Source organism: Homalodisca vitripennis, chromosome 5 (assembly GCF_021130785.1).
Source record: "Homalodisca vitripennis isolate AUS2020 chromosome 5, UT_GWSS_2.1, whole genome shotgun sequence".
NCBI lineage: Eukaryota > Metazoa > Arthropoda > Insecta > Hemiptera > Cicadellidae > Homalodisca > Homalodisca vitripennis.
The window spans coordinates 102,025,071-102,049,547 of record NC_060211.1 but is presented as its reverse complement, the minus strand read 5'-3'; the positions used below and the strand labels follow the sequence as shown (position 1 = coordinate 102,049,547).

At 31.1% G+C, this 24,477-nt stretch overlaps 1 protein-coding gene across 6 annotated transcripts in view; it reads right to left on the bottom strand.

Moving 5' to 3' along the window:
- LOC124362576 (phospholipid-transporting ATPase IA) overlaps window positions 1–24,477 on the bottom strand; it is a 122,685-nt gene that overhangs the window by 16,773 nt on the left and 81,435 nt on the right. For 4 of the 6 annotated variants that reach the window (XM_046817203.1, XM_046817207.1, XM_046817209.1 and 1 more), the window contains 14 exons: window positions 24,293–24,388; window positions 23,324–23,455; window positions 22,276–22,405; window positions 18,714–18,910; window positions 18,347–18,493; window positions 18,103–18,240; window positions 16,928–17,080; window positions 15,893–16,093; window positions 14,767–14,925; window positions 13,659–13,844; window positions 12,502–12,759; window positions 10,601–10,719; window positions 10,082–10,216; window positions 8,715–8,813 (listed from right to left, as the gene is read on the bottom strand). In XM_046817203.1, the coding sequence (XP_046673159.1) occupies window positions 8,715–8,813; window positions 10,082–10,216; window positions 10,601–10,719; window positions 12,502–12,759; window positions 13,659–13,844; window positions 14,767–14,925; window positions 15,893–16,093; window positions 16,928–17,080; window positions 18,103–18,240; window positions 18,347–18,493; window positions 18,714–18,910; window positions 22,276–22,405; window positions 23,324–23,455; window positions 24,293–24,388 (2,150 nt within the window). Of the gene's footprint in view, window positions 1–1,089; window positions 1,301–3,333; window positions 3,566–8,714; window positions 8,814–10,081; window positions 10,217–10,600; window positions 10,720–12,501; window positions 12,760–13,658; window positions 13,845–14,766; window positions 14,926–15,892; window positions 16,094–16,927; window positions 17,081–18,102; window positions 18,241–18,346; window positions 18,494–18,713; window positions 18,911–22,275; window positions 22,406–23,323; window positions 23,456–24,292; window positions 24,389–24,477 lie in introns of those variants that run through there. The other 2 variants (XM_046817206.1, XM_046817208.1) reach the window with 2 other exon arrangements.

Sequence of the window (24,477 nt, the reverse complement as noted above, 5' to 3'; positions counted from 1 at the left end):
GTACACCAATTTAAAGACATCCTCATTTTATAATTTGAAATAAATTATTTAATTAATACAATACTGAAATGGTAATAATGTCTATCAGTTTAAAATAACAACTAAACAAGACTAGTTAATGTTAATTTAACGTACGATTTTAATTTATAGAGAGTAAACATAATAAAGAGTATATAAAACAAGGTTTGTTGTTCCTAAGGTACTTATATTATTATTAACTTTCATTTTTTAGATTCTAAAGAAGAAAGATATCTAAACCAAACAATGCAGTATGTGAGAGATGATACATTCCATGATGCTATTAAAATATAATAGTAACAGGCAATAAGCGAATTTGAAAAATAAAATAATCTACTCATACGCAGCGAGCCATTCATTAAACACCCTGAAAATCAAGATAACCTGAATACAACTGAATTATGTTTAACAAATTGCAAAAATCACGTACAAGGCACTACTTATAGTATATATTAAATAAATAGTTTAACCACAGAAACAATTGTTGTGCATTCCCCCACAGTACTTGTATTGGTAGTTTTAAATATTTATAATTCTGAAATAAAGAGTTGTATCCTACAGTTCATTGATAGTCTGTAAAAAAATTAAAAAAGGAAGACAAAATATTGATGGTTTTACAGTTGTTTACTCAAACATATATGAATCTACAAAACACCAATTATGAAATGTTACTTAACATTTATTTTCCACTAGAAATAAGTATGTACTGGTGAATATGCAGCGATTTATAAAACCAAATTATGTAACTACTATTTAATATACCATAGTCAATCAAACTAAGATGTTTGATATGTGTAAATGCGCTTTTTGCACAAAATTCAGTCAAGTTTTCATCAAGCATTATTTTAAGAATCAATCTGATACGTTAAAGCAACAAAAACAACATTTGTTATTAGTTAAAATATAAATTAAATAAATCAGAGGGAACAGTACATTCAGCATGCTCCACAGGCAGGAACAAAACAATGCAAAGAATATACAAAAATAAGCACAAATGAAACAAAAAGTAGCTGTTGTGATAGTTAAAATATTCTTTAATCACACAAACCCTAACATTAAAAGTTATAGTTCTAGGGAGCACAGTAGCTAGGAGGAAGGACGTAGTGAAGAAGGAATGTTGAGGGACTCTGACGCTAGAACTGCCAGAGAATTACAAGCGAAGGGTAAGTAGCTTAAGTCTGGGAGAGGAGGGATGGGCGTAAATGTATTTTGGTGCAAACTGGTTCTTTCCAGCAACGATCTTTCCTCCTCTGCCTCACTAGTTCTTTGAATAACAGGTTTCCTGGAAAATCAACATACTATGTGGAAAATATATAAAAAACCATTTATTAAACTTCCGTAAAAAAAAAAAAAATAGATGAATAAATATTTTTTTGTGCTTAATACATTTGGAGAAACTAAAGTAGAAGGATATTAATTCTAAAATAATTACTGAAATAATTTAACACAATAGGCCTTCATCTAATATGACTAATGAAAATCAAACCTTGTTATTAAATATGGTACATTTATTGTACTATTGTCTTATTGTAATTTGGGACAATACATTCAAATCAATAAAAATATTTACTAGTATTACATGCTGTTTAGTATTATAAATTATTACAATGTATTGTACATAATTTGGGATATGATAACGTACGATTATTCAAAGAAGTATCTTCAGTTATGTATCGTTTACTGACGTTTAATTAGTATTGTTTTTGCTGTTGTTGTCCCCTTGCTACTGCTACCTTATCATACCCCAAGCCTGTATCATTATCGAGATTCATAATACTGTCCAGAGTTCTTTCTATCTGTCTAGCTCAGTTATAACAAGGTTTACAGAATGTACAAAAAATATAAATTTTATGTATGTCTAATCCTTAAATAAATGTTTTTTTAAATATATTTTTTATCTTAATCTCAACAGTTGTTTTTAGACATAGAAAGCAAAATTAAATGTAAATTAATGTAACAAAATGTAATGACTATGCACACTTTTATTTGAAGAGAAATGTAATATCTCGAAAATGGTCACGAAGTTGTACATATTTCCAAAGTAACTTAAAATTCCCCTTTGTATTTAAAGATTTATCACAGAAAAACAATTAAGTTGTTTTTACATGAAATAAACGAAAACTTGAATGTGAATTAGGATTGAGTGTGTGAAGTGTCTGCAGGCAAGGAACACGCATAGTAAAGTTGATTAACATTAACTTAAAAATATATATAATTTTTCTTTAACTCCTAACTAACTTTTGTCATTCATATTCTTACTAATAACATCCATTCTTGCTTAAACTTTTTATATGGGTTTATCACAATAGTGGACTCTTGTACTATGGGTAATTTAAAAATAACCACTACATTGGGGAAGTTCCGGATTCATTTTTTTAATCTCCACTGACCAAACTTTTATACAAACTAAAAATGAAAATGCAAGTAAAAGACAAATGAATTGTTCATGATTAACATATTTTGAAACATAGTTCAAGAAGTCCAATGTATAGTAATCCATATAACTTTCTTATTTATTATCCGATTTCATTCAAGTTTGGTACTGTGTTTAGGTTTGGTGATAGAGATGTTTTACATGTTACCATTGTAGTTGATAAGTATAAATATTTTAGTATGTAGGGACTTTGGGTTTACCATTGCAAGGCTAATAACTACTGTACAGACAGTTTTCCCATTCAAATAGTTGTTAAAGAAATCTTGTAAGACAGTGTTAGTGCAAGCATACACAGCACTAGGCTTAATTTTCCGAGGTATAAAATTATATTCTTTCCTAAATAAAGGAAAGAAGATACTTGATCAAGCAAAACCTCTACATATTTTATTTGAACTTTACATTGTTTATCTCTGATTAATGTACCCACCAGCCAAGACCAACTTCACTCCCTGCTCAACACTACCTTGCAAAACCTAAACCTCTGAATATGGACAACACCCTTCGTTAACTGGAGATTCAACTAGGAGCCTGTGTTCAAAGTCCCAAGCAAGGGAAGGTTAGCCTAATAGAACTCTGTGTCTCTTACATGTACCCGAATATACTTCCTAATTTTTAACACAAAACATAGTTTCTTGGAAAACTATACACGCATTAAGAAATTTTATTAATTCACTGACTTGTTTTCATAAATGTGTATCAAAAAACGATTTATCTATTTTATTACTTAAAAAATTCACAAATCTAATTAAGTAGATTTGAATGGGGATCAGGTTGGAAAAAAAACACAAGAAGATTGTCATATTACTTAAAATTTTATACACATTAGAAAAATAATCAAAAAGGTGCCTTCTAACAAGGGGTATATACATATTTAAATTAAAACAGGCTGTACTTAAGTTATATATAACATACTGAAATAATTTCATATACAGCTAAATGTAACAAGTAAAAAAATAAAACTCTGATTAAAAACAGTTATTTCAATTAACTTTACAAAATTATTCTTAGTTGTTGTTAATGTTTTACTAGTAACTTCTTTGCCTTTCATTTTTATTCCAGGTATCACACCAACTCGCAGGTTTTCGTAGTAGCGAAATGTATCTCCAGAACCGGCTAAAAAATAATTAAAGCCCATTAATTGGTATATTTTGCTAATTTATTATATTGAGTTAAACAAAACTAAACTTAAAACAAAAGAATGTAGAATTAACAAAAATTAATTGTATTGTAAAAAATAAAACATGTTTTACAGAATACCATTGCTAATGGTAACCAATCCCAGTGGGTTAGAATTTGTTAGTCATGTAAGTCACCTTATAAATTACACAAAGCTAATGGAATCAAGACTGATCACCTTTGTTGAAAAACACTAATAATGTGCTAGCATAGATAAAGAAATATTACTGTATTCCTTCACCTCTAAATTACCCAAAAACATTCCACACCATTTTTTCAAGGATAGGGCGGTTCTCTTTTAAGTTGTATTCTTCCAATCCCCAAAGGCCATTGGCCTGTCATCAAAACTAACATGGTTGAAAATCGACTTCAAGAAAAACCAGGTTGTGTGCTTATACTGTATAGTGTAAATTGGCTCTTGGCTCCCCGGCTACCAATTACCTATCTACCAGTTTAGGACTCAGAAATTTATTTCTCAAATATTTCTAAAACTTGTCTGACTGACAAATGGAGATGTGGCTGATGTCTAGTCACATTAACCATTGTCCCATTTTTTTGTTCAATTACGTTCCTATCTTCAGAAATAGTATTTTAAATTTTAGTAATTCTAGTTTGTTGTTGTAAAAAAGACAGAATTGAGACTTAAGTTGGCCTTGATTAGCAATTAAATATTATATCAATTAACTAGAAAGACACGTTAATCTTTTCATGATATAACTGTACCATTGAGAATTGCAAGGTGCTTTTTATATACATACTAATAATGTAATAAATTTCATGAATATTCAGTCAGATTACATAACTATTTGTCCAAATTAAAAATCAGTCAAATGTCTGGTATTTTAAAAATGAACTTAGTATCTTTGTTCCTACAGGTCATCATAGGCAATGATTCTAAAAAGGATCATTAGATGTATTTTGGAATATTGGAAATATATCTCCTTTGCTTGATTTAATTTATTACACCACCTACTAGAACAATAAGTATAAGAAAGCAACTTCATATATTACAATTAAATGTCTATATATTTTTTTATTAAAAAAAAACTAGCAATGCAAACTAATTTTACATAACACAGTTTATGTGAAAGTCCATCTACAAAAAGATATAATACAAAAATCAAATGGTAAAATAATTTCAGTAGTTTTCCAACACTAATATTTAATTACTGGTTAGTGATAATGGGAACATATACTCACATTAAGATATGATATTAAATCAGAAAATAATTTTAAACACTTTTATGGTGAATTTGTATAGGATTTTATAATAGTATTTTGACAAAAACAAAGTAATTAGGCTCTGTATAGAATACAAGACAAATGGATCTAGCATAGATAAACACAATGTGAAATCAAGATAAACACGTGTCTAACACAAGATGGTGGTACCTGGAAATACCACTCTAGTGGTGAGCATCGAGCCAGCCCATAGACTACACAAGACCGACAGATGTAGCAGAGGTAAACACAACGAAGCTGAGTATATGTTCCTATAAAAGGAATTCAGTGAACAAAATAATTACTTTCAATTTACATAATTATAAAAAAATGAATTACAACGTTCCATCATGAGTGATTCAATAAACTATATCAGGTAATTTTCTAGATATACTATTATATTTATATTTACACTGTGTTCACTTTTAAAAAGACAAAACACTTTTTTGATACGTGTGATAGTTTTTCAAAGTTTGTGATTAAAACTGTAAAGAGGTTTCTTGCCCTAATGGCACTGGATAAGAAACTTTAGAGCAGATACCATTCTCTTTGTTTTGAGTTCATCAGTCAAGAGTTTTGGTGCCAATCGGGCATAACATTTACAATATCCAAGTTTTTCAGTCACAATTTCACTCACTACAGCCCAAACCTATACGGTTTGTTCCACGAGTTCATCAGGAACTACAGGAGATTGGCCAATTCACTTTTCGTCATGAATATTTATTAGTTCATTCTTCAAGAAACAATTGGCACCATAATATATTGCAGTTATATTTAACTACAATATAACTCATACGCACAATGAATTTTCACTGGTTTCATTTTCTTTACCAAAATATATCTAGTGACACTATATTCTTTACAATCAGGAGATTTTGATTGCAGCAGATGTTTTTAAGACTAGAGCGCTAAGAATGGCATAGCGACCTTCATTGTGACACTGCCGGACGTGTACTGAACGTAGCTAGAAAGTGCAATTGAGATCTGTTCACACCCGTTTGGCAATGGTACGCCTCGGCGATGTACTTTCTGAACGACCTTTGTATTAGGGACTCATTTACGTAGGCACTGATTATGCTGCCATCTATATTTGAGAATCATACCATGGAGGGTTCATTTTTTTAAGGAGAGATCGATCCTCATTAAGTCCTATTCTGCCCGTCCTCATGGGCCACTAACCTGTATGGAAATCTTATTAAACAGAATAAGGAGGAGAGTTGATATAGTAATATTGACAGAAAAAACAACAGTAATTTATAGCAAGTAATTACTACAGTTTTGATAATTAACTGTTGCTATTAAAAAAATGCAACAAAACAGTCAACAAAAAGTCCTGTTTGTTTCTTATATAATACTAGTGTAATACGTTTTGTGTATCTGTGAGAGGTACTGTATATGTCTCTTTAGTTTTTTATAAGATTTATTTTTGTCATATAAGACGTTTTTTATTCAATTAAATGTTTTATTTTTTATAAATTTTATAGGATCATGTGAGAGTTGCCAGCCTGTAGTTTGTGACTATTGTAGTGGTGATCACCTCTATGTATAAATGCATTTTCCTCCCTTTCCTTAAAAAATGTTAATCTTTTATGTTCAATACTTGTTCTTTAATTCATACTGTTTAAAAATTTATTTTACTGTTGTATGTACACATATTTTTGTAGAAAATAGGGTTTTAGTATGTTATATTCCATTGGTGGCCATTGATAGATAGAATAATATAAGAGCTACATTGCAGCACACAGGAGACTCTGGTTTAAATTCTTGAACCAGTAAAGTGTTACTACCTAACATGACTATTCTGCACAATTACTCTGGATTAGTCTCCAATGACTGATGTGACTATGAAAATCATTTTGAAGACTGATGAAATGTATCTTAATGCAAAGTTTATTGCTAATTCTAACTGAAAAATATTAGTTTGCTTAAGGAGTCTGCAGTCAGGCCAGTGCTCACTTAGTAAAGTACTTGTAGTGTTGCTATAAATCTTCCTCAAAGCTCACCAAACAAAATAAATGGCAGTATTGGGAATGAGTCTGATTGACAATCAATGTAAATATTACCATGAACTCTTTACACAATCAGTAGTTTCATCAATCCAGTTTGATCAGTCTCAAGGTTAATTATAGATTAAGTGTCTTTGAACTATGCACTGGTTTAGAGAAAACCAATCAAATCACTAACGGGCGAAGAATGATGGTGACATACAGCTAGATCGATGCAGCAAGAATAAAGAATTGTGATGATTTCAGACTTTTGCCAGTTTATTCTTCAGTATTTCACTATACCGCCTTTACAACAAGTAATTCTATACGTATTTTTAAATAATGATAATCTGATTTATCATGTAGGGTTTGGTTTCAAACATTGTTATAATGTTATATTGATATGTTTATTTTACATTAAAACACACTCATAAGCAGTTTGGACTGAATAAGAACAATAAATAACACACAATAAGCAAGCATACTAATATTTTATACTTTCGTCTGTTTAATTTGGAATGTAAAAAATGTAAAATTTAAAGAAGAAGAAAAAGTGTTTATGAGGTTTTATGGCATAATTATATATATATACCAACACCATCTTTAGTCAAATCACGTCTGCATTTATGAGATACGGGATAATATTAATTATTTTTCTACATATTATTTTAACCATTCTTGAAATTAATATTGTAGTGCAACATGATGATTTTAGAGAACTGTTTCTATATCTATCTAATGAATAACATCTACCAACATTAATTTAGGTACTGCAATCGATTATGGGTTTAGAAAATATTTTTATTGTAAGTTTATAGCCCGTTAAGATAACTTCTTTGAATATAAAAACAATATACACATTATTTTATAAGACCATGAGGAATTACAGACATTTCAAGGTTAGCGATTCAGACAATTTTTTAATTAGGCCCAAATGGAATTGGCTGCAGTTAAAAAAAGTAAACTTTTTACCGAATGTACATGAGTTATAGCTTCAACGAGTGACAAGTATTTTATTAATTTATGATTTAAGGAAATTGTATTTCTTTAATAAAATATAAATTAAATGGCATGTTTATTAATTTTTGTTTTCTAAACGGAATTATTAATAAAAAACATGTCACTTCCTGAAGCTGTAAGTCATGTTCATATAGTACAAATTTTACTTATTCAACTTTAGCTGATTTTATTTGGCCCTGATTACAAAATGCTCTAAATTCCTACTTTTAAAGTCTGTAATTTCACATGGAGCGATAAACATTTCTACTTTTTTGTATTAAAGGATGCTAGTTTAAAGGCCTTATATTTAATATAAAAAATTATTTTCCAAATCCAAAATCAATTGCACCAACTTAAAATTGCATTGTTGCAAGATAACCTCATTAAAACCTGTTGCTTGATAGCTATTAAAATGTGTACAATATCACCTATTTCTAGCAAGTAGGTAAACTTAACTGTAACTAAATTCTAAAATAAATATTTTTTAATTCTGTCCTTAGAAACCCTTCAATCAAGTACACGTTACTGAAATCCTACTTCGTTAAGTTAATTGATTACTTGGTTACATAGTTATTTCGTGTTTTATATGCTATTTATATTTTTACATTATTAAAGTTATTTAAAATCAGTTCTTGTAAAGAATATTTAAATTTGTTTAAATAAACAGCACACATTTTATAGCAAAATGGTAATTAAAACACACTAAAAAAAATCATAAATGTGCTTCAAGCGAGAAGAAAAAAGAGCAACCTCGACTCCCACAAGGCTAGAATAAATGCTTAAATACTGAGAAGCCCAACATAATCAAACTGAATAAGCAGTATTGGTTATCAGAAACATGCAATAACATCTTACTTTTGAAATGTCATAAAAGCACTTACGAGTTTTTGCTTTCGTCGATGACTGAGTGAGGATCAGTCTTACGAATCTCACTCTCTCGCACTGACTCGGACAGTGTTTTGAACACAGTTGACTTAAATCTGAAAGCAGAACAAAATTGAGAAATAATTTACATGACCAATATTAAATTAATAATGTTAAACAACTACAAAAATATTTAGATTAACCTAAAATTATAGAACTGTTATAGTTACTGTAAGTACTATTTCATTAAAAATAAATTTGAGGAAATTTTCTTCTATTTTTTAATGAACAGTTTACACATTAGGAATTTTTATAGCAATTGGTCATGGTTTGTGACACAGCTTAAAATGATTCAAATATTAATTGCCTACAAACAATGTGGTTGAAATTAGCTCTTTTGGTGCCATGACCATGTTCATATTTCATATGTACATTAACCCTTCCCACACCGTAGATGGATATATCCCAATGATAGACTTTGACCAAAACGCCAAACGCAATTATACACTATATACAAAATTATACTTTGTGTCTCCTTGAGAGTTTTTTAGTTAACAAAAAGCCTTCAGTATGACAGGCGCACACTCTAGTATGACAGGCGCACACTCTGTGCTTATCGCGGTTGACTAGGCAGTATTTTTAGACAACCTACATCCGCAGCAGGGGGATGAGTGCACCATTTATCTAGCTCTGTCAACCTGCTACTCTGTTATATGTGTCTTACAGAGCCATAACCAAATATCCTTTATCTGCCCAGATGATAAGATAATATGATAGACCTTATCTTTGAAACCTTAGATAAGAAATGCTCTAATACGCGTAATTAGTAGTTTAAATAATGTTTCAGTTTTATTAGATTTGAATTTATATTAAATTAACAATCTCGTATATAGCGTTTAAAAAAAATAATTTTTATCAATATCAATGCCAATTTGAACTAAAATGCTCTGTCTTATATTTTTACAAATAAAGAGTTCAACCTAAACATGTTGTTCAATCACAGGATCAGCTACTCCTAAAACAATTGCTGGTTATTAAAAGAGAACAGTAACCCTAAGGAACAATACTGAAAGGGAGAGTGGTTAAGCTGGGACTGGGACTTAAAAGTCCAGTTATACAAAGAAAGCAACAGTATAACCCCAAATAACCCAAGGGTGGAAAGTGGTAATATTCAGAGCCTGATGAATTCTTATAAATTTGGTGACAACAATGCTAGACATTCTCTCACCATTGTACTTTATGTTACTTCTGTGAACAATGAATATTTTTGGAATGTAGAAGACTAATACATGATCAGATGACAGCTATGTTTTTGAACCACAATGAAACAATTTTACACAAAATGTTGAAATAAGATAATTAAATGATTTCATAAAATACTTACGCTATGACACTAATGTCTGTTACGAGGACTGCAAAAGGTATCAGCACTATGCCGAACCAGAACACTGGAGAAGTGAACAACATCTTGTCCATGCCTGCCATCACTTGTCCAAATGGTATTGTAGGCCAAAATCGACTATAACATAATAATTAATATTAATTAATGATAAAACAGGCAATAATTATTACAATTATTTGATTTGAATATGCTAAAATACTCTTCAATAAATTAATAGGTAAATATTTGATCTTATAGTCTTCATTACTAGTTGTTAAGACAACATGTTTGCTCTATAGTTATCTTCTATCAGCTCTTAATTCAAATTGCTGTATAAATTAAGTTTTGCTTACATTACAATTCTCTAAGTTTTGTCTCAGTAAAAAATGTTTTGACTTCAACTTTGAGACAGAAAATTTGTTTTTGAGAATTTTCAATTTTATTGTCACCTGGTTCAATACACTATTATATGCCACTGAAATGAACTAGTATGCTCTCAAATCTAATGAACTAAAGTACAACCTGTAGACGACAATGAGCAAGAACCAGGCTATGATGGAACCCCAGATAGCCAGGTGAGTGAGCCAAGTCCAGTAATTCATGTGTAGACCTGCCTTCACACACACAGTCACCACCACATACTGCAACAATGTCAATGTCTCAGTGAGGAAGATTATAACCAAAATCTAATGATGATTTATTTTGTTTGGCTGTTTTTTATCCAGAGAGATTTAAAAAATCATATGACATTTCAAATGTCTCACAACTTGTTCAGAAAATAATATTACACACATCCACTAAAAGACGTATTTAAAAAATGGTATCTGTCATATTTTCAGGTGTTCAAAACATTATACATAAGATAAGGCATGCTTGACAATTAATAAAAGAACAAAACATGATGATGGATATGCAACAGCCATATTTAACAATATAAAAACTATAAAAAAACAAAAGAAATTTTGTTGATTTATTAACTTTCTTGCTTGCTTAACCTTATGTCAGGTTTTGTACCAAAGCATTTCTTTCGGTTTTGTTAACTACTTACCGATACCAAATGTCTGAAATCTTATTATCCTTTCAAATAATTTATTGTCCGCAATGAGATTTAAAAAGATTACACATATATTACAAAAAAAAAAAAAAAAAACATTGTATTGAAATCCACAAGACTGTCAATTAATTACACCCCTGATGTATGGTCTCCTTGCAAAACTTGGTTCATAATGTAGTGAAATATCACCATTAACAATGTCTGTCCTGTAGTATAGACTCATAAACTCATATAAATATAAAAAGGACACAATGCCTCACATCACTTGCACCTTAAAGCTGTTGTTACAAGTTGTTCCATGACTTTAAAAATAATACTTCAAAGATTTTTCCATTTTTTTGAAACAGATAAACTCTTAAATTTCCTCCAATTAAATATATATTTTTATAAATGATTTTTTCATAATTGACACATAAATGACACATTTATAGTTTTGACTGTAGATATTTTGAAACTCGGTCCAATAAACTTTTATAGTTTTATTTTTGTAATTAAATTATGTTAACACGCTTGGCACTGAGATTAAATTTAAGTGTTGGTTATGATTGAAGAACAGTTTCACACTAAACATGTTTAATAAATGAAGACACAAATTAAATCCCAAAAGACTATCTAAATGTACAATGTACAAAATAATTATATTATTGCTAATTTAATTATTCCTATGGAATTACAACAATAAATTTGAATTCTTTTTGACTTTATTAATGTTTGACTTGATGTAAACATAAAAATACAAGTAGAAATATATATATATATATACTAGCTGTTTCACGTGGCTTCGCACGCTTTTCGTAAGTTTTGCCCGCGTATGAGCATTTCTGGTTGAAGTAAATTATATTTCCAACCCCGATGTAGATTTTACCTTGATGTCACGATCAAGAAAATATGTCAAAAATGTATTGTACATGCATAATGTATTTTATTACAAAGTGGTCTACCACTCAACCTTTAAGTTCAACCAAAAATTTAGTTTAGACAATTATACATCATAACTTAGCGCCTTCAAATAGTGTTTCACTGTTTAATATACGTATCTATCTCGTAATTGCAGGTTATAATGTGCAGGCGCTTTGAAAACTTTTCTTCATTTTATTCGTTTATATTCACGACATAAGCGAATAATTCAGATAATAACTATCCTATCTTCTAAGTTAGACTAAATTACGGATACATGTGAAATTTGATTGAAATTGGTTCAGTCGTTTTGGAGTTTATTGGCAACATACATCGTGACTCAAGATTTTTATATATATAAGATATATATATATAAAACTGAACAAAATAAAAATAACATTAAAAAATGAACTGTATATAAATCAAAAGTCATCATAACAACTATTGAATTTAGAAATCTGTTGCAACTCACAGTGTAAACCATGTTGCCCAGCACCAAGTAGCCTCCTTCTTTGCCACTGGTCCAAATGATGTCATTCTTGACCGCAAACATGGGCAGCCAGAACAACAGCACAGAGTGGAACAAGGCATTTATGATCCACACCCAGAACAGTTTGACGTCAAACTGAAAGGCCTTATGGGAGTAGAGCCTGGGGTAGCGCAGCATGGTGTTGGCTGAACATATCTGGTCCAATATACCCATGGCCAGTGGTGGGGCTGCTGTGAACAGCTAACAAGACACAAAGTAATTACAAGTATCCTTGTTACAAACATGGGCAGCCAAAACAACAGCACAGACTACAACAAGGCATTCATGATCCATACCTAAAAGATCTGTATAAGCAACTCTGCTATTCTGTACAACAATATTAAAACAGCCAATACATGAGGTTTCACCGGAGACAAAATATATAGATAACTACTACAAGCAGCTTATTGAGTTCATTAACACATTCCAGTATGGCATTTTATATGTGTAAAGAAAGGACTGCACAACACCATATAAATGTTCAAATTTGCTTTCTAAAATATTATACAGAAAATTTACTTTTAACTGAAACCCCTTTCTTTCCTCTTTAAGTGATATATAGTACTCACTTCATTATTGTTACTCTAAAATATTAAACTATTTTAAAAACTACTCTTTAGAAAGAAAAACTATTTTCACCATGAGTAGATTTAATGTTATATGCCTATGAAACCATCTCTGTAAGCAGTAAAACTTGATACTTTCGTATATATATTATTATTATTATTATTTTATATATTATTTAGTTTGAAAAATATTAAAGTAAATAAGTAACTTTGTACGAAAAAGTGTACCTTACTCCATCTCTATAGGTGAGAACACCAAACATTTAATTAAAGTCCGTTTTTTTAAATTTGCAAATATCTATTAAAGGTATTTATTCATAAAGTCCTTAGATTACAAAACTATAAAAACGCTTCAAATTTTTTTTTAACTTAATGCAGCTAAAAAGTAAATACACAACTATCAATGGAAATTTATACTTTGCATGCTAAATAAAGTAAAAAATACAAATTTAAATTGGAAAATGGTGTACTTACCATTAGTTACATTGAATTAGAAAAATACTGTACTTAACTGTATTTCACAGTGATGCTTACCACATTGTAGAGCCCGATGGTCCATCTCTCAAAGAGTATCTGACCGGACCAGCCCGAGTAGATGGCGAACCACAGCTCCATGACGTACAGACAGATGTTCTTGTAGAAGCTGTACAATATCAGCTCACAGAGCCGGCTGTAGTTCCACGAGCCGTGTACAAACAGGAGCTTCAGCAGGAATCGGAACTGTACAGAACAATGTTTTCAGTTGACACTGTCAATATAACCTAGACAATCTCTGTGGAAGTATTTTTTTGTAAACCTTAGATTTATTTAAGAAATTGAATAGTTTCCTATGAGGTTTTGCTTGTGTTCACTATCACTGCTTGCATTAGCAGCGGCTGTTTTAATTCTTGTAGTACTAACAACAGGGCCATTTGGTTGTGTGATAACACAGGGATAAAAGATAATAAGAATGAAATAAGCTCATATAGAGAATCTCAACCTTGTCTGAAGATACAGTTTTCAGTATTAGTATTAAATGTAGTACTGGAAATGAGCTAAGGCAACTGAAAATATAAATTCCACATTTCCGCAAGTAATTAAAAAGTTTTTTCCGATTTTGTAGGCTACATATTTCATATTTTCAATTTTGATATGACATCTAAATCATTATTAAGAACATTGTAACAGTACACATAAAGTCCTCATGGTTCCATTCTTGATCATGTACAGTAGGATATTCTTCTTGAAGGTTAAATTACCTTAAGAATTATAGCTTTATAGCTGCATGAATTATAGCTTTTGCAGATGAATCGGTGATCTGAGAGATACAAGAAATTTGGATGGCTTGAAACAGAAATTTTGAGAAACAGTAGTGTAACCAAAAAGAAATCTAATGCAGACTGGTAACTATGAAAGGGGAATATTACTGATTATTGTACATCTAGAATGATTTTATAATATACATTTAAATCATATACAGCCCAATGTGAAAAACAGCAAATTTATTGACTTCTGGATAGTCTTTATCACAGCTGCTTGTACCGTGAGGAAAGGATGATTTTTACAGTTGGTAACAGTTCATATTATTAACAGCCACAAGAATAACACAGCCAAATCAATAACTTTTAAGAACTCATGTTAGATCTATAGATTGGCCACTAACTTGTGCTATGGAGTAGTCACTGGCACATGCTGCTTGCAGTCCCTCCACCCCAGAAATACCGACCCCCACATGTGCCTTCTGTATCATCGCCACGTCATTGGCACCATCACCGATAGCCAACGTCACACTCTTGGTGTTACTCGTCACAAGGTCCACCACCTGCAACATTTATGAAGCAAAGGAATTTATGAAGGTAAGAAGCAAATTTAAAGATAATGTAGGTATTTATTGGGATATCGTCGGGATAAAATATTTTTTCTCGTTTTAAATTCTCAAGATCTTATTACATATACTTAAGGATAATAAACAAGTAATACCTGTAACAAGAAGTAATATATCCACACAAAAAATGGATAGCCTATATCCACTACTCAATTTAAAACTAACAAACTATTATATCTAATAAAACCCATATTTTATTGTGGTAAATTGATTTCTGCCATGTATGCGTGATTTTAATTACATAATGGTGAGGTGACTTCATGAAATAAGAAAAAAATATTATTTATCCATCTGTAATTTGTGTAATGTTGATTAGATGTTGTCTGTGAATAGATGAAGCAGAAACATGGCCAGATCATACACATACAAAATACTAACTGGCAAGCAAAATATTATTAAAAAAACAGCATTAATTTGTTAATTAAGTTATCTACATATGTTTTTTTTAACCCAAAGTACAACAAAAATATGGTGTAGTGATTGGTAATTTTCATACTAGCACTAGTGATCAACTAACTGTCATTCACGAATAGATGTAATCTAATGCACGAACATAAACATAGAATAACAATTTCAAGTCAAATATAGTTTATAAAATCACAATATTTCCTTACTTTGGTGTTCATCAACCACTAAGTTATACCTTGCAACATTACTAGAACTTAATGAGATCTGTTTAATTACTTTGCTGTATATTAAAATCTTTGAAAAGCCACTAGTGAGCTATGTTTATTAAGAAGTCCACATTTCTTTGAATCAAGCTTCTAAAGTACCTTTTAGATGATCTTACACTACTGAATAATTTAGCTGTAATATGTAAAACATCTGAAAGAGTTTTATTTCTAAAACAATTCTCTACAAAAAGAATGGAGCACATTCAATGTTTGTTTATTTCACTACTTACCTCTGCCTTCTGCATGGGTGAGACACGGCAGCAAATAACAGATTTACAACTGATGCACAGCTGCAAAAATTCCCTCCGCAGTTCGTGGGTCAGGGCAAACTTGAGACTTTGGCCATCCACCACCAGACAGATATTGTTGTTGGACTTGCCTAGTGCTTCTCCTAGATCTGCACAGTGTCTGTGGATCAGCTCCCTCAGGCCCTGTCACAGACTCAGGTAAGATAGTGACAGTTCCGAGTGTTGACTACCGAGTGTTCATTCCTTATAGAAAAGGGAAAGATCCAAGGCAAAAGTCAAACCTACATTTTCTTGATGCAGGAGATCTGTCATGGAAGTTGCCTTCCTCTATGCGCAAAACTAAGTATTTGGTTTGTGTATATCGGACAGTTACGGAAGTATTTTTATCCTTACATTAAAATATTCATGTAAATCACTGATTTTCTTGTTTATTTATATTAGACTGATTGACATTAGAACTGTGTAAACCTCTTCTTGAGCACTTGGCAGTATGGTTATATAAGAAGTGATTTCTTAAAATAAAATTTTAGGTGACACATTTGTTTGATAATAATGTATACAATCTAATAAAATATGTTCTGCAATTTCTTTTATTTTTTCAACTTTTCAGAAGGCCCAAAGTAAGATTGTACCAACAGACAAGAGAAATTCAAACAGTAGGAAACTTATGGATTAAATTAACTATTTAAGAATAGACATTAGTATATGTAAATAGGTTTGCTGTTGTAAAAACACAAACTTTATAATATTTTAAAAATATGTATAGTAAACAGGTATATACAGTTAAACTTCCCCGAATGTTTGTTAGCTTTTGTGTCACATTATGTGTACCTTAATCTAACAAATACATTTTTTAAATTTCGTTATACCAGATGAAAATTGCTTCATTTCAAATGTTTAAAATGTAAACATATTACGTGAAGGTGGTAAAACGAACTGTATTACAAATGGACTCTATCCTCGCAATCCTCAGACAATGTCCTAAACATAGAATAATAAAATCTGCTGACAACTTACATCCAGACTAGATTCGTTAAGTATGAGCAGTGGTGTGCCGTGACTGATGAGCTTGGAGGAGTAGCCGATGTTGATGGCGGTCTCCTGCTTGTCACCCGTCAACACCCACACGTTGATGTCGGCCTTGATCAGGGCAGCTATTGTCTCTGGCACCTAGTTACATCAGAACAGCTATGAAATTAGTTTACCTAAACTTATGTAATACAACTATGTGTTAACTTCAGGATTGGCTGATAGAGAAGGAAATCCGTATTAACATTAACACCTTCGTCAAACAGTTCAAACATAAGTCAACAGATGGTCAATAGTGGTCTGCTAACCGTGATCGTGTTATGTTAAATAATTGTCTGTGATGGGCCTATCAAATGTGTGTTCCGTTATTTATTTGTTGAGTATTGGTGCTGTATTCGTAATTTTAAACTATGATGACTCCAGATGGATAATCCTCGCTTTTAATACTTATTGACACCAGAAGATGACTTATTAGAAGTCGAAACTATAGTAGCGTTGACTACTGTTTGACGAAAGTGTTAATGTTAATAGTCAATTTGCAGTACAGGGCTATAAAATATGGAAAATAAGAGAATCAAATTCAGCTTAGACCTACATTTTTTAATCCTGGTAGTCAGAGATATCTTAGAATTCAAACACTCTGACATTTTCTAAACCAAAATTTTCGGATCTTAATAAAATTTCAAATCAATTTCATAGTCAATTATTCATAAATCCAATTATTCTAAATTGTTTTACCATAAGGATTATTTTGGTTACACAGTTGATCTTTTAGTGTATTTTTTTTAAGCTAACATAATATATAACAACATGTAAATAATAGTATATAATCTTATTTATTGTATAATATGTGTTAATCGAATAAATGTACGTCGTAAAAAAGGTGGCATCACTCAAGATATTAGCGAATGATGTGGTGAAATGAATTCACTAAAACGCATGTAAGTTGACAAAGCACAGGTGTACATTCTCATCACACACTAGGCTGTGTAACTGACGTCTTCTGTTCATGATACACAAAATCAACATTCAGAAATAAAAATACTTAAATAAATTTACTTTACATTAAACATTTGTCTCATTGCGTCTGATCTATTTGTCTTTAACTATCACCACAGTTTATTGTAAATGTATATTAAACATGAATAAAATAATGATATTACCTTATCCTGTAGTTTATCCTCAACTGCAGTTGCTCCTAACAAGACTAAATCTTTCTCAATAAGGTTGGCAGCATCTTCTATTTTGGTTTCCCGATTTTGCATTGAGGTGCAAGCCTTCTGGTACATTTCTTTCCATTCCTATATAAAAGGTTTTCTATCAGAACAGTATGAGTAAATATATACTTATCGATACAAATTAAAAATTTATAATTGATAAATAATACAAGATTCAGGAGGAACTTACACTATAAGTCCTCTCTGACAAGTCGGCAGTAGCGAAGCAAAGTGTGCGCAAACCGGCCTGCGCAAATTCTTCAAGATGTTTGAGTGTAGTGTCTGCGTATGTACGACCAGATGCAGACAACCTCTCGTATATCACAGTATCAGCACCCTGTAGACATATTTACAGATTTCTTGAATTGCTTTACAGTAAATCAATAAACTTAAAACTTGATTAATGCTAGAATTTAAAACATTGTTCAATAGTAACTTAAATTACTAAAGAATTTTTTATTATAAAGATTTATATAAATAAAAACAGATAATTTATATCATGCAATTAAGATTTCATGCAAAACATTAAAAAGTGGAGAACTTTTTGTGTTACTTACTTTACAAAATAGTTTTATTTTTCCTTGTGGAGTTCTTGTGATCACAGACATCCTTTTTCTTGCACTAGTAAATTCTATTACACTTAATATTTCATATTTTTCTCTGCTACCTAAAGCTACTATTTCCACTGATTCAGGTGTCCTTGTGTCAAACACAAATCCAAAAGCTTTTGCACCCTGAAGCAGAGCTCGCTCATCTGTAAAGTGACAGTTGGGAAGATATTAGACAAGGGAAAAAAAAAGGTGTACCGCAAGGATCCGTTTTATCAGCTACTTTGTTTTTAATTTTTATTAATGATCTTTTAGAAGTCCAATTCGAAGGAAGGGTAACCGCGTTCGCTGATGATGTTGCTTTTTTGTTTTGGAATATAGATAGCCAGAGATTATGTAACAGTGTAAATGAAACACTCTCCTTCTTGAATAGTTGGTGTTTAGAAAATAAAATGTGTGTCAATGTTTCAAAAACAAAAGTTTTAAATTTTAAAATGAATAGGCCCTTATTTGAAGAGATCCAATTTAAGTATCATTCATTAAATTGTCAAAGTGAGCCAAATTGTAATTGTCTAGCCATAGAAAATGTGGGATCCTTCAAATATTTGGGGGTTATAATAGACAGGGAATTATCTTGGAAGGATCACATTGAGGAGCTAACAAGAGGATTAAAAGGGAGCATTCGAAAATTTTATTTTTTGAGGAATATATGTGACCAAAGGCTTTTAAAGATACTCTATTTCGCTCTCATAAACTCTAAATTACAATATGGCATTCATTGTTGGGGAGGAACTTTCAAGAATTTAATAACAAAAGTAAGAACAGTGCAGAATCATTATATTAGGATTATATTACATAAAAATAAAAGAGAATCATCTTTTAATCTATTTCATCAACAAAATATATTACCTTTACAACATTTATATATCTTCAAGGTTCTTCAAATTTTCTTTATTCGTAGTGGCAATAATGAAACCGAGCTTATAATGCATAATCACAACACACGTAGTAAATCAGCCAATTTATTAAGAAAACCAAAAGTTTCAAAATCCTTAATGACAAGATCTTTTATTTTTTTAGGTGCAAAACTATTTAATGAAATACCAGCAGACATTAAATTGTGTAGATCAAAAAATTAGGTTTAAAAATAAATTAAAGCAATGGCTTTTTAACTTTGAGGACACGTCAATACTGATACATATCCTGAGATAGTCTGATTTGGTATATTTTGCTGAATGTGAATAAGTTTGAAATAATATTTTGAGTAAGATTATGCTATTTTTGTTATTTTTGTTTCTTTTACAGATACTTAGTACAATATTACAGTTCAATCATTATTGTTATTAGTATTTTCTTTTGTGGAACTTTGTTAATTTCAATTTGATTATATATCTTAGCTACGACATTTTGTTATGTTACTTATGATGTCACATATTTTTTTTATTAGAAGTGAAGCTTTGCTTTTGTCTAATTATGTTCTGACTATTGTTTTTTGTATGTTGTTTTGTTGACTTAGGTAGTGTACATACTGTGTTGGTTAAGATGTTGCACGAGCTCGTCGCAATATTTATTTTGTAAAGGTAGACTCTAAGTTATGTTTTTTATGTATTGCTAAACCATCGCAACTGGTTAAAGATGGTTTAGTATTTTCAAATGAGTAATTTATGATTAAATTGTAAATATTTATCGAAAATAAATCATTATCTCATTATCTCATTATCTCATTAAATGCATTATAGCTCTCTGTAGGAGATAGGATGACAGAGTAAATGTTAAACATCTCATAAACAATTTAAAATACAAAAAAAGAATAATGTTTAAAAGGACATAGTCCTCTCCTTAAAATAATAGATAAATGTTGTTGAATCATACAAGAGTAAGAGATCTGGTATTAGTGTATATGATGAATACATCTAAGAACATTTAATGGGACCTTTAACAATCACGCATGTAAGTTTATAGATCCCTTTCACTGTATAACTTAGTTTTGAAAGTGTCTAGGAATGCTATGGTAGAAAACCATGTTAAGATCGGAGAATGTTTCTGGAAAAATAAGATAGTTACAATGATACAAATCATCTTTAGTAGCATCGTTTTCAATATACTGTATAAAAACAGTAAATATATTAGTTTTTAGTTATTATTAAGTTTTATTTCAAATAACCATAATAATAATGAAATAAATAACATAAAGAACACTATGAACAATATTACAACAGAATAATAATTAAACTATAATACAATTAATAGTTATTGTAATGTCAATTGAGGAGTAAGGTATACGAGGGGGGTACCCAAAAGTAACCGGAATTGTATTGCTGGCAGCCGGCAGCGTGTATGTAGTACACATTCCTGCCGCTAGGCGTGTGTCGCGCAACCCATTGCGAGCTCAGTGACCCCAGTTCTGTTGTCCTAGCGCATTCTGTTCGTCCGTAGTGACTGTTTTCGCTAACCCTGTTTTGTTCTTGTTTCGTTTTTTGTCATGGCAAGTTCAAGTGAACAACGTGCAGCTGTGAAATTTTGTTTTTTACTTGGTAAAAATGCTGCAGAAACTATTTTAATATTGAATACAGCTTACAAAGATGATGCTATGGGGAAAACTCAGGTCTACGAGTGGTTCGCTCGATTTAAAAATGGCAACATGTCGATTGAAGACAAACCTCGTTCTGGATGTCCATCAACCTCTCGAACGGACGAAAATGTTGAAAAATTCATGAACTTGTGCTCACTGACCGTCGACAGACAATTGAGGAACTATCAGAGAGATTTGGACTATCAGAGGAACTATTTGGAGATTTTACGAAGATTGCGCAACAGTGTTCGCCAGAAAAGACCCGATTTGTGGCAGACTGGAGACTGGTTCTTCCACCACGACAACGCAGCCATCTTAGTTAGGCAGTTTTTAGCCAAAAACGGCATGGTTCCGCTGCCCCACGCACCTTACTCGCCTGACCTCGCTCCATGCGACTTTTTTTTATTTCCACACATGAAAAGAGGCTTGAAAGTTCAACGATTTGACAGCGTTGAAGAGGTTAAGAAAAAAACGAAGCTCGAGCTTGCAGCCATTTCTAAAGATGACTACAAAAAATGTTTTGATCAATGGAAATACCGTTGGGACAAGTGTATTAGTTGTAATGGAGATTATTTTGAAGGAGATAAGGTCGTATTGTAAAAAAATTTGATAATATATAATTTTTATAAAATAATTCCGGTTTCTTTTGGGTACCCCCTCGTATTGCCGTTACATACAGATCGCAACAATTACCTGTATAGCCAGGCAGCGAGAGCCAATTAGTGCTGTAAAGCATACAATCTATACCGTACTGATAGTCAGCTACTATAGTTTTGATGGGGTTGAAATGCGAAACTATAAAAACAGTTAAAAAATATACATTTTTCACTAGAGGTTATCACTAATAACAGGGTATCAGTATCAGCTCCTTAGATAATTAATGTTCAACTAAACCGAACTACTAAAGATGGCATTGAATGGCAGTGTAGAATTTCCTTACCCAATATCACATTTACAACACAGCACTATTGTTTGGTAAGATATAATCAGAATATTTACCAGGAGAAGAGGCGTGATAGATGATATCGTCAGAATTTGCCACCTTCTCCGGTATCACAGTATGGCAAACTGACATCAGAACCATGAATTCTCGTATTGTCTTTGAAAGGGTGTCTTTTTTCTGTAGTTGCTGAAAAAAACAAATCATGTTATGTTACTCATTTAACTCTTCAAAATTTGGTCTGTTTTCTGAATTTGATACTGACTCCTGTATAAATAATACCTATGAATAATAACTAAATATAATGTATAACTAATAATTAATACTAACTAAAGAACTTAGATACAGTAGAAAGAGCAGGCTTGCCTTTATCAGTCTGGAAGGATATTCTTCTTCGTTATCATAGAGATAATAACAAAAACAAACTCTATGAAGAAAAAGAGAAATATCCTCCCAATCTGGTAAAAGTAGTCCTGCTCTGCTTATCCTTTCTAAATTGTAATGTTAAAGCTTGGTTTTTTTGCCCTCTTTAATCATAAATAGCAACTAAGAATTTAATAGCTAAATGAATTTAAACATTTTTATTTTATCAGATATGGATGTGAACTCGAGTTAAATCTGTGATAATATCAGATTTCTGGAGCTAAATGATTTTGTTCTGTTGTCAATAAAGCAAATAAAGCCATCAGGAGTGGCTCAAAAATATTTCAAACCACCCTTAGCCTTGATAAACTTTAATTTAGCTATCTATGTATGTGTTTCCATACACAAAGTAAGACAAAAACATGTTTTAGCAATCATTAATTTTCACAATTTTCCAAATGGTTTATTTTTGGACAAGGCCTTTTGAAATCAAAGGTTTCATCATCAGACGACTCCACAAAGGTTTCAAAAGGTATTGTCTACAAAATAAACCATTTGGAAAAGTATTTTTTATTAGCATTTAGTACTGTTATGAAATAATGAACAAGAAATAACAAGAGTGTAGTAATTTTTAAACCATTGTTCAGTTTCTTTTATGCAATTGTGTTTGTTAATGTCTATTCAAATTTCTGTCTATTAAACAAATGAATATTTAGAAAAGAGAGAGAGAGTATCAGATGATACCTGGATGAGCAATGATTCTTGGAGCTCAGAAGTGGATGGCAGTGTGTACAAGTGTTCTCCTATACTGCACTCCTTAAACTCCATCACATTCCTTGTCAGGGTCCCAGTCTTGTCTGAGAATATGTACTTCACCTGTGACAAGAGTTTAATGTTTGACCCGCATACATTATCAGTTTAAAATGTACATGAAAATATAAAATTAATTAAAACTACAAATAACAATAAAAAACAATATGCATTAGTATTATACTCAAATATTATGTTATTTAAAAATTAATTTAATTACTAATAGCAAGAGTTAAATATTGGAACATGAAAGTAATAGAAATTCTCAGTCAAGTTGATTTTGCTACCATTTTCCCAGTCACAATGGTACCCGAAATTCAGGGTAAGCGACAAGTAAGAGGGCCAATAAATGTGTCATAATGAGAAACCAACAATGGTAAAGTGTAGTATTCATGGTATGAAGGCACAGCACATACAACAAATGCATCCATGATGAACAAAATATAAATTTAAAAAGTTACAATTTGTCTTGCAGAAACTTAGCTGTTGCTCCCTGGGGTTTCCCCCCAAAAACTATCATAATTTAGAATTGATTTTATATATCAACATATCACCCACTTTCACACTATAGTACAACTGAACATTTATTTTACAAGTATTACTTATAGTAATTATTTATTAGGTTTAACTAATATATAATTTTTTCACAATTTGAAAAATATCACAATGTATAAGAAAACTAAGGTAAATGTATAATAAATTCAATGTAAGAGTAGGAATTTTAAGGTAATATTTAAACTAGTAAAGTGATTTTTTTCTACACACCAACTGAAATTTGACTTGACTCAATATTCGAAAATTGGATCTAAACTCGATTTGTACTCTAATTGACCTGTACTCACACAAATCTGGTTATGATGTTTAATTACAAACTGATATTGCTGAAGGGTTTATCAAACATACCATGCCTAGCTCCTCATTGAGATTTGAAGTGCGAGCCATGGCTGGGGTGTCAGATTCCTCATGGTACATATCCAAGTCCATGTTGATAAAAGTTGCCTGCCGAACAAAGCAACAAGCACATTATAGTTTTTCTCATTCATCAAATAATAACAGCAAGAAAAAGGTCTGGTTTATTAATTAGTTTT